Here is a 17,189-nt window from a genome sequence, read left to right as displayed (position 1 = left end):
TCCAGTGGAGGGCCACCAGGATGCTTCGAGTTGGAGCATGTAACAAATGGGGGCCAAGAGGGATGGGGTGTATTTAGCCATAAGAAGAGAAGGCTAGAGGGACATGTAACTGTCTTCAGCTAGTTAGTGGGAAGGTATAAAGATGAAGGCAGATACCCACTGGTTTGATGGCAGGTAATGGGCACAGGTTGCAACCGGGAAATTGTGAATAGCTAAGATAACAGCACTGGAAGAGGGTGTCCAGACAGGTTGGAAAATTTCTGTAGATACTCCAGACTATGTTGGATATAACCCTAAAAACCTGACTTAACTTCAGATATGGGTCTTGTTTCTAATTTGACACCCTTCTGAGCTGGAGTGAATTCGCTAAGGTGACATCCATCAGCCCCTTTCGAAATCTGCTGTTCTGTAATTCTATTAAACTTGAAGCATTTAAGCGAAGTCTGATATCATTTAGTGACAAAAAATGCTCTCAACTGATAAGCAGTGCTTTATTGGAAGTTATATTGGACATTTATTTTTTTCATAACAAAAAAAATGATGCTGTTAAGGTAAAATCGATAATGTAAATGTGTGAAGCATGGTTTAAAAACTGCTTAAAATCACCTTAAATGTACTAAATTAAAAAAAAATACAGGGAAGGTTAACTTCTTATGAGAATTAACATTGCTCTGTCTATTAAATTGGTCTGTTTCTGAATGCATGGTTTTACAGGATACAGTAATCTACTAGATCTCACCCTTTTACAGCTGAGATTTCTTTTCCTGTTTCCTGTCCCTGGTTGTTTTTTCAGGTTTCAGTGGTTTATACGTGACTGATCGTACCCCCAATTCCTTTTAATGTTACGAACTTGGCCAACTTCAATGTTTTTATAAATGACTTGGATGCAGGACTCGAATGCTTACTAAGCAAGTTTGTGGACAACACTAAACTGGGAGGAGCTGTTGACTCCCTCAAGGGGAGAGAGGCCTTGCAGAGAGATCTCAACAAATTAGAGGGCTGGGCAATCACCAGCAATATGGAGTTTAGACAAGAGCAAGAGCCAGACTCTGTGCCTAGGAAGGAGCAACCCTAGCTATATATACAGACTGGGGGACGAGAGGCTGGAGAGCAGCCTTCTGGCAAGGGATTTGGGGGTTCTCGTTGATAAGTTGAATGAGGGCCAGCCTTGATGGCCAGGAGGGCCAACTGTACCCTGGGGTGCATCAGGCAGAGCACTGCTAGTCAGTCGAGGGAAGGGATTGTCCCGTTCTGCTCTGCGCTGGCGTGGCCTCACCTCAAGTACTATGTGCAGTTCTGGGCACCACAGTATAAGAAGGACATAAAACTGTCAGAGTGCCCAAAGGAGGGCTACAAAGATGATGAAGGGTCTGGAGGACAATACATGTGAGGAGTGGCTGAAGTCACTTGGTTTGTTTAGCCTAGAAAAGAGGAGGCTGTAGGGAGACTGTACCTCATATATAATACATAGAAATAGATTATTACTCTGAGCCTTTTCTCATTAGTATCTATATTAATTTAAATCTCTAGCATTTGCTGTAATGACTGTTACCCGAGTATTATATAATGTTACCTGAGTACTTCCAACTCTGCTTCCTCAAACCTGTAATAATTAAATGGTGTGTTAAAGGGATTATACACTTTGTGAATTACCATCTCAATTTAAATTTTAAAATGCTAGGAAAAGCTGGGGACTTGACAGATTTAAATTCTGGATTAATAGTCTTTATTGGTACCTGTGGAGCAAGTGTGAGGCTTGTTTTTGAAATGAGTGCTGTAACCCACGGATGCTTAGTAATCAGTAGCCTATATTCCACGTCCTAGTCTGGACATCTAAATAATTTTACTGATTTTGGTCTGTTTCTGATCTAGCCGTTGGGTATGTATTTTTTCCCAACTAGATTATGTGTACTTTTAAAATTAATTTATGTCAATTGACACGGTACACTTCTACTTTTCTTTTGTGTGTATTGTGCTTATCCTTTGCTATTTCTGTATCTTTAGTGTTTCTCTTCTCTTACTGTAACGTTCCCTTTGACTTAGGTCATCTTTCAAGTCTGTTGCTGTGGTCTAGTGTTACCGACTTTCTTGGAAATAGATATGTATTTGGATGTATGTAGTAGATAAGCATTTAGATAAACCTTCTTTTGTGGGTCCTTGGTTTCTTTGTCTTGTTTCACCTTTCTATTCTATTTATAACAATGTATATCCTCAAGTAGCATGTTGCTGCTTGAGTAGTAGAGAGAGAATTTATTGTCTGCCACATTACAGATAATGGCTTTTAAGGCTAGAAGCAGTACTGGGTTCTTGCTATTCAGCACCTTTTCAAGATTAAACAGGTATGAAATACATTGAGTGTGTGTGGGGTACATGTCAGTATGGCTGTCCTAAAGCTTCTACACTGTCAACATTATGATTTTGATTTGCCATGAATAGCTGTGCCAAGTGCTGCTTATTCCCCTGTGAGTAATCTTGAAAATGCGAGGTGCTTGGTGTGGATACTCTTCCATTCAAGATTGATGTTGAATAGAATCAAGTTTGAGATTGATCCTGAATTTTGATGCTGTTCATGCATACGAGGGAGCAATTCTCAGCACTGGTTGATAAGTGAGACCAAAAGAAGAGGCTGTGTTAAATAAAGGTATTCAGATGTTCCTGGAAGTGTCAGATGGAAACCAGATGTCAGCATTCACATGTGAAGTTGATGGCTGCAGTACAGTTAAGATATTCAGGAGGTACTGAAGCTTGCGTGTTCGTACCTGTCACTTCTCAGTAAGCTTTAGTTTGTGTTTAAATACTTTCTCCTCTGAATAAAAACAACTTACTGATTCAGCTGCTTCAAAATGATTCTTTCACTGCATAGCTCTTGCCATCTTACTGTTTTTAGTTGCTGTCTCTGCTGGAATGCAGGTCTTTGCATGCATATGCTTTTCTCCTCAATTTCTTGAAACGTGTGACAAACATGTTTTGGATGCTATATAATGAATTTTAGTACGTGAGTTTCTTACAGATTTGAAAATCTGGGGAAAAAAAATGGAATTTTAGGCAGCTCCAAACCTACTGGAAAATAAATTCTTCTGGAATATTATCCTTAGGCTGAAGTAATGAGATCTTAGGCTTTTATAATGATGATACTTGGACTGTAGGCTTGTAAATCTAATCTGTCAAAACTGAGTATCCTGTCCTTGAAAATTCTTACCTGTGGTTGAGAAACAGCAACATGAACACGTTGATGGGTTACTGTAAAATGTTGTTCGGACACTTGGTTAATCTTTATAACTAACTTGAATAATATTTTAAGAAAGACTCTTGTTTTACTTTGATGTTGTGTATATTTGCACTTGAGTTTAGCTCAAAGTACGCAAGTATGTTGAACTCCGTAGCATGATTTGTGTGTTAAGCTGGTTGACTAATTAAATAGTCATCGTGGCCTCAAAGTAGTGTGTTAGGTTTGCCTACAAATTTCCAATCCCCTACTGATTGTGATCAGTAGATACACATGTTTTAATTTAGTATTCACTCATTTCATTGTCAAATGGCACGTGCATTTTGGAGCAAGCGTGTTTTACTCAGTATGGGACGTGTTTGCTGTCAGAGTCATGCAGTTGTGGCTTTCAATTTCCTCTCACTATCCTATCCACTGAAGTGGTCTTGACCAACCTTGTTACAGTCTGGCACAGCTGCTAGTGTTGTGCAGAGAATTTGTTTTGGGGAACTGATGTGGCTGGAAAGGACTTTTGGAAGAAAGTCTTTGTTAGCTGTATCAGCTTTTGTCTGGTTAAGAGTGTGGTAGCATCATGAAATGAGCCTGTGAACCTAATCACCAGGTGGACCTTCAGTAATGTTACAGCTTTTGGTAAGGTCAAACCTGTAAAAGTTGACAGTAACTCAGGGCCACCATGTATGAGGCATATCTTTGCCTAATATGCTAGGATTGTTGGCTAGATACCCCTCAGGAAGGACATAAGGAGAAAACATAAAAGTGCTGAATGTTTATAGTAAGGCTGTTCCACAGAAATGATCTTATTGTGTGGTTGTCTGCGGTAACGGAGCTCTATATCCCATGACTCAGAAGGGCCCTTCAACCCTCCCCAACATGGGTTTCTGCTCACATAGGTAGCTGGCTGTCCATACACACTATATTTTATTCACTACATAAATTGAGACTGGTCTGCAGTAGCAGCATTCAGATTCAGCTTACAGCTGGTTTAAATTGCAACCTTTTAAAGTATATTGGATTACTTCTGCTCTTCTAGTGCTTTCAGTCTTTCTCTGTGGGTATGGTTGGGCTATTACACTCTCTTGATTGCAGTGTAAAACAGCCACTTAAAAGTGACTTTTAATTGGAATGGTTTACTTTATTTTGGGGTGACTGGTGGCACACATTTGGTCAGCCGGGGAGGTTCAGTTGATGGTTCATACCATGGTGTGTAGGTTGCATCTATTTGTGTAGGGGATATAATGGTCCTGAGTTATAGCAAGAAGTTACAGCATGCTGCTAAGCTAGTGAAACAGCTTCTTCGTAGCTGTATACAGTCCTCACAATAGACTGAGGTTTTGATAATTAGACTTATAAAAAGTCAAGGTAATGAAAAGTGAATTTCTGTGGTGTTGTGGTTGGAAGGAAGGGTATGAACTCCAGGAAGTAGCTGAGTTGAGGAATTCAAATGAAGTTATGGTCAAAGAAACATCAAGGTAAGGAATTAATCAGTAGAACCATACAGCATCACAGAACATTGAGATGTGTTCAGATTAGTCTTGTAGCTCCTTATTTTGCTTAAATATTGATTTTTTTTTTTTTCTTCCCCTCCCCTAAAGTCAACCTAACAGCCATAGGCCAAAATTCAGATGTGGATAAGTGGTTAAGACTTCCATGAGGCTAGTGACATCTCCTGTACATCTAATAATGATGTTATTCCTCTACTAGGTTAAAGTAATTACTATATTAGGTTAGTAGACAGTTCGGTAATCTGGTTGCAGCAGCAAGGATAGAAACTTGGCAGTTAAAGCACAATTTTTCTGCAGGTGTGTTCTCTTGATTTTCAGCATCTGGCTGGCTAAGTACTTCTGTAGTTGCCTTTCAACTACTGTGTTTAATGGTCATCAGTGTATTTATTTCCAGGTTTGCCCAATCCTTATTTTAACTGGTTGCGTTTCTGGCCTCCAGCATTCTGTCATGGCGGTTCTCACAGTTGAGGGTTAAAAAAAAAAACAAACAACTTTCAGGCACAATAGATTATTAAATCTACATAATTATTTCACAGGGTGTCTTTGTGTATAATGAGACTCTGGGCATAGCTCTCTATTTATCTTCTGCATTTTTTTTTCCCCCTGAGTTATCTTCCTTTGTTTGTGTCTTCCAAAAAGAAAACCTTTCTTTAATATAAATTCTTCAGCATCTCACCTGTTTTTCTGTTTCTCTGATAAGGGGGTGACCTGAAAATCTCATAATTTAAAAAACAAACAAAAAACACCTCCCACCCCCAACCATAGTTCACCAGCATCTTCCTTATAGCGACAGATATCTTCTGTATTGTTGATTCTTTGTTTAGAAAGTCTTAACATACTTGGTTTTTCCTCTTTGGTCATTGATGGTTGAGTAGATTTGATTGAAAGAGTGGATCTTTGACTTCCAGTTCAGAGGAATCACTGTGTATGTTATCCTTTTCTCCCTGTTCACTGTCATGTTTTTATCACAAGTGAATTTTGCCTATCGCACTGTCTGATCGTTCAGCACTGTGATACTCTTCTGCTTTCAGATACTGTGAATAATTTTGCATGATTAGGAAAATGTCCCTGTGGTAGTCTCCATCTCTTATGGTTGATTTATGAATGTTGACCTGTATTATTTTATTTTGGGACCCCATTAATAACTCCTCTTTATTGAGATAACAGCAAGCAATACATAATACTTCTTTCTCTTCAAATAATTGCAAATCCTCGTGAGGACCCTATCTTGAATCTAATTATGGATAATTTCTACTGCAGTCTTTAGTGAGAAATGTGTTTGAATGTCTTCGGAAATCTTGAGTGCTGTATACTGGTTTAATTAGGCTTGGTCAATGAGCATGTGAACCCTGCAGAAGACCTCTACAGTAGTCCTGTGAGATGTTAAATTCCTCTTGCAAAATCCCTGTTAATTCTTTCCCCTTACATTGTATTTTTCCTTAGTGTATTTATTCAGCCGTAGTTTCCATCAGTCTGTCTAGTGATGGATATAGGACTGTAATCTGTAATTATCTGGGTAATTATCACCTTCTGTTTAAGTAATTGGTTGCAGATACGTAAATACAAAATTGCTGACTGTCTTTAGAAGTCGTAAGTGTATGTCATGCGGCCCTAGTGATTTGTTCTAAAATTCTCTTCTGTTACCACTTTGATAGGATGTCTTTCCTCTGACTTGACCCCTAGAAAGAGAGCTTTGATGTAGTCTTCCCTGATCTTTTCCTTCCTGAACATCAGTGCTAACACCTTATTCTGTGTTTTCTGCTGTGGTTCAGGTTTCTCAGGTACTCTTCTTATTTTGGAAAATTGTACTGTTGTATAAGAATAGATATGTTAGTCAAACCTTTGCTCTGACGTAGCTCAGTGGCCTGTCTTAAGCCATGCGTAGCAAAAGGTAAAGAATAGGATAAGCATGTGTGAGACTTCCCTCCTAGTACAATTACAGCATCTTTTTATCTCAGAGACTTTTTGATAGTAGTCCTTATGGTTTTGGGTGTCATTTTAGGTTGGTTGTGTACTTAATATGGTGAGTTTTTAAATAGCCTTCATGCTGTCAAAAAGCTTTTTGTTCTTCTAGCTGCACCATTTCATTTCCTTCTACCGGGTTCCTCATACTTAGGCTGTTCTTTCTTTTTGAAGATAAGCGGTGAAGTGACAAATTATTTTTTCATTCCTTTGGGAGCTTAAATGTGCTGCTCAGATAATTGCATCTTGACCATGTTGCATGGCGCAGAATTACCAAGTGGTGTTTTTGTTTTTGTTGGTCTCCTAGTTGGTTGCAGTTGGCTGCATTGCATCTCCATTTCTGGTTTTTGTCTGCCCTCTTCCCATAGTCTATGCAACAGCACTTGAATTCTTCTGTTTGCTGCATGTCTGGCTTTTGCAGTCTCTCTTGCGCCTGTTATCTCATGCGTGCTGTCAAGTGGAAGTGATTGATATTATAGCATTAATATGCTGTTTCTTCTATTTTGGGTATAGAATGTAAATGTTAGCACAGTACCTGTTGAGGTAAATAATTTAGTTAAGGTACTGTGCTTTCTTGACAGAAAGTAGTACTCTTTCACAGGGGCAAATCAATCATTCTGTTGTTCCTGTGGCGTTTGTACCCTGGTATAGTGCTACCCCTAGGATTTTATTCATTCATTCAGCATTGAAGATCTCTTAGTTACGTGCTCTCTTTTCCTTACAAAGTTTAGAAGCCTAGAAAGGAAAAAATTTATTTTACCTTTCTAGGCTTCAAACCTTTTATATGGAAGCACTTGCACATGCTGGTCTTGGTTTGGGTGTCTGTTTCAAGTGCCCTGCTTTGATTTTGTTTTGGTGGGGTTACAGCGATTCCTTTTGATTGCCATGACTTTGATCCAGGGCTGCATAACCACGACTGTGTTCTTCCATACCTGTCACCTGCATCCCAGGTGTTATTAATGGCACCCAGGAAAGGCCTTTAAACTCCAGATTTTGGTTAGTTAATCACTTTTAGGTATACCCTCCCGCCATTCCAAAATTTCTTCAATTTCTTATAAGTTTAAAACTATTTTATTGTTCAGCTGTGGAATTAAGACTTGGCTTATGAAGCATTGCCTGGCTGGCTGTCTTAAAAGCTGTCATATCTGTCACTTCTTTCTAGAGAAATGCCCAAATTTTGCCTTTTTATTTCTTCAGCAATTAAGTCTTGAATGTAGCCATGGGATTGTAATTTATTTCAGCATGAACACTTTTTATACGTGAGTGATGTAATCTAATGTAAAAGGAGGGCATGCAAAGCCTGGCTCAGGAAGGGCTGGTGTGTATCGGTAGCGCCCATGTTTCCATCCAGCTGTAATTGTGGGGCCTGTGTGCTGCCACAAAGCCTTGAGCTCGCTGCACAGCAGAACTGAACGTACGTTGCCTGCAGACTAGGCCTCACCAGTCTCTGTTATTTTTTTTATTTTTATTTTTTATTCTTCTCTCTAGGGTCTAAAAAATTCATCCAGTGATCAGTCTAATGAATCTTAGAGGTTTTAGCTATTATGCTTCTACAGTAGCAGCGGGAGATGCTTAACAAGTTACGAAGTGTGGAGTTTTTCCTATTTTCCCATTCTAAGTCTATACTTTTCACCTGGTAGATTATTACTTTTTTGGTATTTTTCATTTAGAAATAATTGACCACAACATTGCCTGTGTAGTCACTGAGTTTCTCCTCAATATTGGCATTTATAGAGCACTAGCTATCTCACTTTGCAAGTTTTTTAAAACTTTTTTTTTTTTCTTTCTGAGTCTTGCAGAGTTAGAAGCTGATTTTTGTGAGGAAATACGTGCAGGTATTACTGTCCACTAACAACTAAGCACACAAGTTTTTCTTACTTTTATGTCATACCTATGTCATACCATACTATTGTACAGGTCACAAAACCCTTTAAAGATCCTGTGTGGAAAAAACGAGTATGTTTAGGCAAAAAAGATATCTTTCAGGCTATGTTATAATACATGGACTTAGCTTTGCAGTGTATTATGTGCAAATCTACCTTTTTACTGAGCATCTGTAAAAATAGGAATAGCAAAGGTTTGAGTCAGACCTGAGGTATAGTCTTGGCATATTCTCATTTCCTCCTTGCTCCCATCTGTTCAGGTATATGTACAACTTTATTGAAAGCTTTATATGCTTGATATGCTTTTCTCCTTGTTGAGAAAGAAAATATATGAAATAAAACTGGGAAACTTTAAGAATCAATGAACTGAATACATGCTTTTCAGCAAAAGCTGAAATGTAGGGAAATCTAACTTTTGAATTATTCAGCCCTAGAGGGAGAAAATGATAGGTAAAAGAGAATATTGGATTAAATTAATCTTCAGTGTAACTGACTGATTTCCAGGGAGGTACAAGCCAACTGCGTTGATATTTTTTTGTAAGAAAACTCTTCATTCCAATTGGATGTTACCTTTATTACAGTTCAAATGCTCTTACACAATGGCATTTGGCTGTAAGGCGAACATATGAAGGAATTAAAAGGTGGTTGCCTCTCTTCTAGGATTAATCTGGTTCACAGCTTTGCTGTTTGGATTCTGCTTTGCCAGCTTCAGTTAATGGACATGAGGGCTTGAATAATGTTGTACATGCTTAGAAGAATTTTTGTGCTTTATTCCCTTAGGCCTCTTTGCTTTCTGGGGATTTTAAGGGCTGTCCTCAAACAGTATACAAGTTGATACTGTATTGTAAAAATGCTGCCAAGCTTGGTAAACCTAATGACTGTTGCAAAACCTGGGGAATAAATACAGTCTCGAGCTATGAACATTTTCAGTCCCTTGTGAATGGTCATATGTGTTAATATAAGCTATGGATGCCTGAACTTGTGCTCAGTATTACCGCAGTGTGTATATACAATTTGAAAATGATTAGCAATGTAGGGTTTGTGTTGCACTGTAAGATTGATTTGCAGTATGCATTCTGTAATTTTCCTTTTGCCATGTCTGAATTTGAATTTTGTATATTCTGCTACAGGCATTGGGAAAGTTGATACCATAAAAAGCAAAGAAACTTACCATTTTTTTTTGTCAATAGCTTGGTTTACTTGAACCATTTATTTCTTTCGTGTTCTATTACAGATAGACTTTTTAATTCTAGTGTTTGATTATTTAATTGCAGCTATGTCTGTCTGTCTCTTAACAGACATTGTACTTTTTTCATGTACCTATAAAGCATTGAACAAAAGATTCTGGAAATGTGGCGTCATAGATTGGAAAATGTAGTCCTGTTGCTGCTTTACTCATGGCAATATTTGTCTAGACTAACATTCTCTATTGGCGTGGAATAACAGTGCTAAAAGTCAGGTTTGAACTTAAACCACAAATTCAGCTTAATGAACAGAGTTGGTACAGGAGGTCTGAGATGCAGAAACTGTTTGAGGTATCTAATGTTTGTTTCAACCCTGTTTCAGAAAACTGATTTTACAGAAGGCAGCAAGTTGATACAAGAAGAGCAGGTTCCCCACAGGAAAAGAAATAAAAGGTCTTGGAGCAATTTATTAAGGTAAAGAGATTGCAGTGGATTTCTGGATGGGTAAGTATTGATGAGTGGGATATTTCAACTTCCTCTATACACCTTCCTTTTATAAAGGATTTATAAAAAATGCGTGGAAAGCTTCTTCTAGCTTTTCACAAAAGCACAGTGATAGCATGCATTAGTGTATACTCTCAGACATACCCCATCGTGTTATTTTCGTGTGTTTCTTGTATATATTAAGATCACCTTGGTATACACATTACTAACTTTTTTTAGTACAAAGTTTTTTTTACAGAGATATTAATCCCTTTAACACTACTTACTTATTTGGAATTACAGGTACAGAAATTAAATATCCAGGTTGCCTTTTATCAGTTTTGAATCGATGGTAAAGTAGACAATTATAAACAGGAGATTCCCCAGACTGAATGATCACTAAATGCAAACAGAAACCCATGAGCAAGGTAGCTGTTGGGAGGGAGCCTGAAGAAACATTGCTTGCTGTTAGAGAGAAAGGAGATAAAAGCTGTTGAAAGCTGCAGTGGGACTTGAGGTAGTAAGTCAGGACCTCAGATGAGCCACATCTGATAGTGGCTAGAAATGAGTAGTTGCTGTGCACCCTCAGTAATGTATCTATTCTCATTGCGTGCACCAGTTCCATATCTGTTTTCCTTTTCTGCCCGTTACACTGAGGCCATGTAAGGAGCTCTGGCTGTATGGCGGTGGGGAAACATCAGTTGAATTTCAAAGTTATTCATATGCAAAATGATTTTGCTTCTGCTTTTTTTCTTTTTATTGGCTAGGTGCTTGTTTGTGTGTTCATCTGGCTTCCGTCTTTTATTGTATAAATCTGTTGTAACTTTGTAACATTTCTAATAGCAGCAAAATTTAATAGGAGTTCAAATTTTCTTTCTGCTTGTCTAGATCTTGATCTTGTTTTGCAATCTAGCAAAAATAGTGTTACGGGATCACTGTGTATATATGTGGGTGGAAGGAGTCCCTCAGGAGAGGGACTGAGAAATGAAGATTTTATAATAGATACCAACAGAAATTCAGTTTCTGGTGTGTGTGTATTTTGTGTTAAACATAACGTGTAGCTGTTAGTGGGAAATACTAGGAATGGCATTATCTCTTGCTAGTACAGGATTAGAAAGTTAATGAAAGAAGAAGTGGGAAAGTTAATGTTAAGGTACTCAGAAGAGTATAGATAAACTTTTTGTGTGTGTGTGTGATCCCATATAGGAAGAAAACAGAGTAAAAGCTGAAACTATTAATTCTGTAGTTTTTTTTGGAACTGTTACTGGAAAGTTATATCTTTCTCTGAAGCTGGGTATGTTTTGTCTTGTTTTGTTTTTCCTCAAACAGCAGATCTGGAATGGATGCAAGTTCTCTGGGAGGATTAGAACTGTCTGAACATACTCCTGGTCTACTAGGGAATACCGCCATGGCAGCTGGTCTTGCAAATGTAGGAAATACATTTGGAGGTCCACCTAGTTCTTTAGTTTCTAGACCTAGTAAATTCCAAAACTCGCCTATAGAAGATGATGATGATGTAGTTTTTATTGAACCTATCCAACCGCCTCAAAATTCTACATCACTGATAACAGAACAAAGGAACGCTGCATTTACATCATCCAAAAATGATGAACTTCAAGGGGAAGATTGCAAAATGCTTCCTCCTCCAAAAGACTTAAATTCACAAAAGGGGAGCATAAGTGAAACTATTATTATTGATGATGAAGAAGATATTGAAACAAATCAAGGACAAGAGAAGAATGCTTCCAGTTTTAATGAGCGAAGACTTCCAGAGTGTAAAAATAGAACCAACGATATGGATTTCTCAGCTTCCAGTTTTTCAAGAAGTAAGGTAAATTCAGGAATAGGTGGTAGTGGTATAACCACAGAACCAGACTCTGAAATTCAGATTGCTAATGTTACCACATTAGAAACACGTGCTGTGAGCTCTGTGAGTGATGGTCATTTAGAAAATACTGAAGGGCGTGACATGAACTTAATGATTACACATGTAACATCACTGCAGAATGCCAACTTGGGAGATGTTTCTAACGGACTGCAGTCAAGTAATTTTGGTGTTAATATGCAAACATACACCCCATCTTTAACTTCACAGACCAAGACTGGTGTAGGACCTTTCAATCCTGGTAGAATGAGTGTGGCTGGAGATGTATTTCAAAATGGAGAATCTGTGACTCATCATAATCCTGGTAAGTTACAATTCTGATTATTTTCTTAAAATGTGAAAATACATAATAGAATGTTTTGTTTTTTTTGGCAATTGAACTGCTTTAGTTTATTAATTTAATTCTCACAATTCTCATGGAAGATCTTGGTTCTCTTCATTCCTATGACAGCCTTATCTGTGACTCTAGAATAAAACACGCTTGATAACATGATACGTTGCATAAGTACAATATCCCAGTTTAGCAGGTAGTGATGCTTTTAGATGTCTTGAGACGTAAATATTTTTATCTAAAGAGCAAAGCTTTCTTTATGACTTCAGTGTATCCCTTTAATTCGCACAAAAAAGGTAAGTGTATCTGTGTAACTTTTATACCTTTTTGTGTGGTTCTATAACTAGTATAATGCATCAAAATTATTTAAATAAGGTTTATTTTACAGATCTGTTGTTGTGCCATCTGAATATAATTTGACATGCAAAAAAATTAATTTGAAAGTCTGATCTTAAGTCAAAAGTAGTTAACTGTCATAATGCATTCCATACTGAGCAGTTCTCAGTATTTACAGTGCTTAACAAAATGGGATACAACTTGTAGACTTGCATATTCCTGCAGTAAGTTATACGCACATCATAAATGCTATTTTGTCAGCTGTGATAATATGCATTTGTCTTAAACACATTTATGAGTTGGCTGGTTTTGTTCTGTATCTCTGTAAATTACGGTATATTGTCTCGTGTTTTAGCGAGTAAACAGGTCTTGCTAAAAATAGCATAGGGCAGTTGTGAATTGTTTTCTTGAATTGCTATTCTATAGAATTTAAGCTTTCAAGTTTGAGCTTTTAACTTAAAATCTTACAAGTTTGTATACTGATACTCCGCTGCCCCATTGGGATAGAAGTGGGAGTGAGGAGGGAGAATTACCACTTTTGCAAAAGATTTGGCTTCAGACTAGTTAGGGTCATTTTAAAAGGAAAATTTAAAACAATTAAAATCCAGATGCAATAGGCACTTATTAATTCACAATTTCTTAACTTGCTAATATGCTGATTAAAACATATGGACTTTCTGCCTACTTTTCAGGAAATATTTAAGTAGTATAGTTCTTCAGTTTGGTGATACATCACCAAATACAGTTTTGCAAAAGCGTTAATATCTTCTGTGTTGTACTATGGAAATGCCAGTATTGAAACTAAATCTTTAAATCAGATGTTATATTGTGTTCTTTTTTGTTGTATTCATCTTAAACCTAACTTCAAGATTTGACTTTTGAAGTTGAAATTTGGGAAACATTTGTGGTCTGGATGTCTCACTGAATAACTTAGAAATTCGTCTTTTAAAACTAATACTCTCACTATTGATAGTTGATTCCTCAGACATGGAGTACGATTATTGTGCCACCACAGATGGTCAAGTAGTTGTGGATGAGAACTTAAAAGTTTTTGTAGTTTTTGTTACCTTAAAATAGTGTTGTCGTTCCCCCCTCCCCCCTTTTTAAGGGGAAGTGCTTATGAAGAAAATTAGCATGTACCTTTCCTGAGAAAGGGTATGAGCAATTTATTTCAAGGTGTACAAATGCAGGATTTTATTTCCTATGCCTGTGGTCTCTGGTCTCTGTATGTGAATATTTATAAAGAGCAGTAGGCTCAAAAGGAGACAGGAAGGGCTGGCACAAGTAAAAAGGAAGGAGAAAAATGCAACGCGAGAGAGAAATGAGAAAAATGACCAGGAACATGGAAAAAAAGGAGGAGAGAAGAGGGAAGACAGCTATAGTGGGAGTGGCTTTTATTCAAGAAAAAGCCTGGAAAATGGTAGGTTTGGGTCATTTACAGTTTTTATGTACTTATAGACATGTACAGGAAAGATTTTCAAGATACGTATTTCAATTTTCTTTTTTTTCCCCAGAAGTTGCCTTCTTTTCTTCTAGGGACTGTGCGTGTGCTTGTCAGCAGAAGTATCAATGTCTGTAAATCCTTGAAGGGAGGGTGGGGAGAGGACGGAGCCAGGCTCTGCTCAGCGGTGCCCAGTGCCAGGACAGGAGGCCATGGGCACAGCCGGGCACCCAGGAGGCTCCCTCTGAGCACCAGGCAGCACTTCTGTGCTGGGCGGGTGACGGAGCCCTGGCACAGGCTGCCCAGAGAGGCTGTGGGGTCTCTTCCCTGGGGATCTCCAAAAGCCACCGAGACGTGGTCCTGGGCAGCCTGCTCTGGGTGTCCCTGCTTGAGCAGGAGGTTTGGACTAGATGGATTCCTGAGGTCTCTTCCAACCTCAGCCATTCTGTGATCCTGTGATTTTTTTTTTTTTTTTTTTTGCTTCCTGTATGGAGGATTTGAAGTCTTGAAGATGAAAACCAAGAGCATTATTTTTCCTGATCCTTATTAACAAAGGAACAAGGACATGTGTTATCTACATATTAGAAAAATAGTAGATCAAATCTGTTGCTAGTGAGGCTCCTCAAAAATCTGCTGTGTGTGGTGACAAATGCATTATAGGTTGTTTGGAAGATTTCTTCTGGATTAGTGTTAGTCTGTTTCCCTGGGCGAAGTGCCTCACCTATGTGGGAAGAGGTAGGTAAATAACAGCGAACTTTGTGTCCCACACATTAATTCAAAACCCAATGTCCCCAGTAAGCACTATAGTATCTATTTCATGTGCTTTTAGGATGAAATTTAGTTTCTCTGAATGGAATCCAGTTCTTGTGCATCAAAACTGCTCTAAGAGCAGAACCAACACAGTAAATTGACGGCTGCAATTTAGAATTGTCCTTATCTGAACCAGGTGATTAATGCAGAGGTAGTTGAGTATGTTTCAAGAGCTGCATACCTCTACAAAGCTTTATAACCACCTTCCCCTTCACCCCTGCCCCAAGTTGTGCTGATAGTTTCTTCAGCTGCGTTAAATAAATAAATAAAAATTTAAAGGCATCGTTTCACTGAGCCTTTTTTTTCTTTCAAGATGGCTCTACAGATGAATGTATTGGGTGTGAGTGAGGGTAAGGAATAATTTCATAGCAGTTTAAAGCAGGAACAAATGAAAAAGAATGGGAACACCCCGAACAGCCATTATAGTTAAGAAATTGAACATGAAACTGGTCTCATAATTATGGTCTCATAAACGTGACCATTAGAGGAGAGAGTTGCAGATAGAAACCTGAAGGATGAAGACATAAGGGCAGTGGGGCATGGAAACTGATCAGGAATCAGCTAAGGAAGTGTGACACTTCTCAGTTCAAGGACATGAAAGACAGATTTTAGAGGTCTTTTGTAGAGCATGCAAAGTGGAGGAGGAAACATGGTTAAAATGAAATGTGAGGAAAAGTCACAAGATAAAAATGTTATGAATGAAGGTGTGATATGGAAAAAGTAAAAAAAAAAAATAAAAAGGAAAAGCAATAAGATACATGTTCTTGTGACATGTTTGTGGAAGGAGGAATGCAACAAGATGTCAACTAGGGGAGGCCTTTTGAAGTGTAAGATAATAAGCAAATACTAAAATCATCTTAAAGAGGTACTAGGAAATCATGATAAAAGTTTCAAACCCAAATGAGCCTAGCGAGTATATATTTTGGTGAGTGGAAGTTGAGTGCTTAACTAGAACTACAAGCACATGTAATTTTACAGCACATGCTGCATGTTTCTTATAGAGGAGATACAAACTGTGCTCCCACTTGAAACCTCTTTCTACGAGGAGGATCTGAAAATATTTTGTGGTATTAAGGTGCTGTCAGGATATAAACAGCTGTCTGAGGTAGTTCACATAACAGTATAGAAAAATTTGAAGAGGGCACTCAGGTGGATTTTAACTTGAGCACTGTGCTAACATAACTTAGATAGTCAGTGTAGAGACTTGTGCTTTAAAAAGTAAACATGTTTAATGGTTTAAAGAAGAATGTGTTTTGTTCTGTTTCCTTTCTCTCTTCTCCCCACCTATTTGTTTCCAGCCCTTCTCTTTACCCTCAAGCATTGCAACAAGTTGATTTCCAACTTGTATTACGTGTCTGAGAAATAGGACATCCTTGACAGCTGCCAAGTCACAATGGGAAATGATTTCCACTTGTTGAAGAATGTTTGTTTGTTGCTGTAACAAGAGTTCTTGAAAATTTGTCACAAATCTTTTTTAAAGCTTTGCAGTAAAATAATAAAACCCTTTGTGAAAAAAAATATTAAAAAAAATACCTTCTCCTCATACAATTTAATGAATGATTATAAACTGAGATAATGTCCCTTAATTACAAGTTATGGGCAGTTACTAGAGTCTGTAGGTTAAGGTTTTGTTGTGTGAAGTTTTAGGATTTGAAATAATTTTTATTTGATTGTTAATGCTAGTTTAATAACATTGCGGGAACATACTGAAGTAGGATATTAAAGTAGCTACTGCAGTAGGACATTAAAGGCTTCAGACTTTTTATTTAGCTACATTTATTTACAGTAAATTCAGTATAAACTTAAAAATAGTAGCACAAGTACTGCTAAATACAGTTGTAGCTGTGCAGGTGAAATGGTAAGCAGTAGTGAGATACTATTGTAAGTGTTTGGAATAACAGGCTTGAAAGGTAAGTCCCATGTGCTTTGATGGTACTTGAGGTAACTGATACATGCTTTTGGAAACGTGTGTAAATGGTTTGTTGTAGTGGAAAGAAGTTCCTATTCAGGTTTTCTTTCATACTTACATAATATATCATTATTGGCATCCTTCAGAAGCTCAGAGTTCCTGAATTGTGGTGATAATTGTTTAAAATGAAAGTTTACATTCCAAGAAAAAGCCTAGAAATTCAATTTTATTGAAGGG

At 37.8% G+C, this 17,189-nt stretch overlaps 1 protein-coding gene across 13 annotated transcripts in view; it reads left to right on the top strand.

Annotated features, from left to right (window-relative positions):
- Window positions 1-17,189, top strand: part of ZMYM2 (zinc finger MYM-type containing 2) — a 94,142-nt gene that overhangs the window by 11,938 nt on the left and 65,015 nt on the right. For 4 of the 13 annotated variants that reach the window (XM_083810506.1, XM_083810497.1, XM_083810499.1 and 1 more), the window contains 2 exons: window positions 10,140-10,261; window positions 11,570-12,429. In XM_083810506.1, coding sequence (XP_083666632.1) covers window positions 11,580-12,429 — 850 coding nt within the window. In that variant the 5' untranslated portion in view covers window positions 10,140-10,261; window positions 11,570-11,579. The remainder of the gene's footprint in view (window positions 1-10,139; window positions 10,262-11,569; window positions 12,430-17,189) is intronic. The other 9 variants (XM_083810495.1, XM_083810498.1, XM_083810501.1 and 6 more) reach the window with 5 other exon arrangements.

The sequence above is a fragment of the Anser anser genome (assembly GCF_964211835.1).
Source record: "Anser anser genome assembly, chromosome: 1".
Classification (NCBI taxonomy): domain Eukaryota; kingdom Metazoa; phylum Chordata; class Aves; order Anseriformes; family Anatidae; genus Anser; species Anser anser.
The sequence above is the reverse complement of the archived record's forward strand: the minus strand, read 5'-3'. Positions and strand labels throughout refer to the sequence as shown.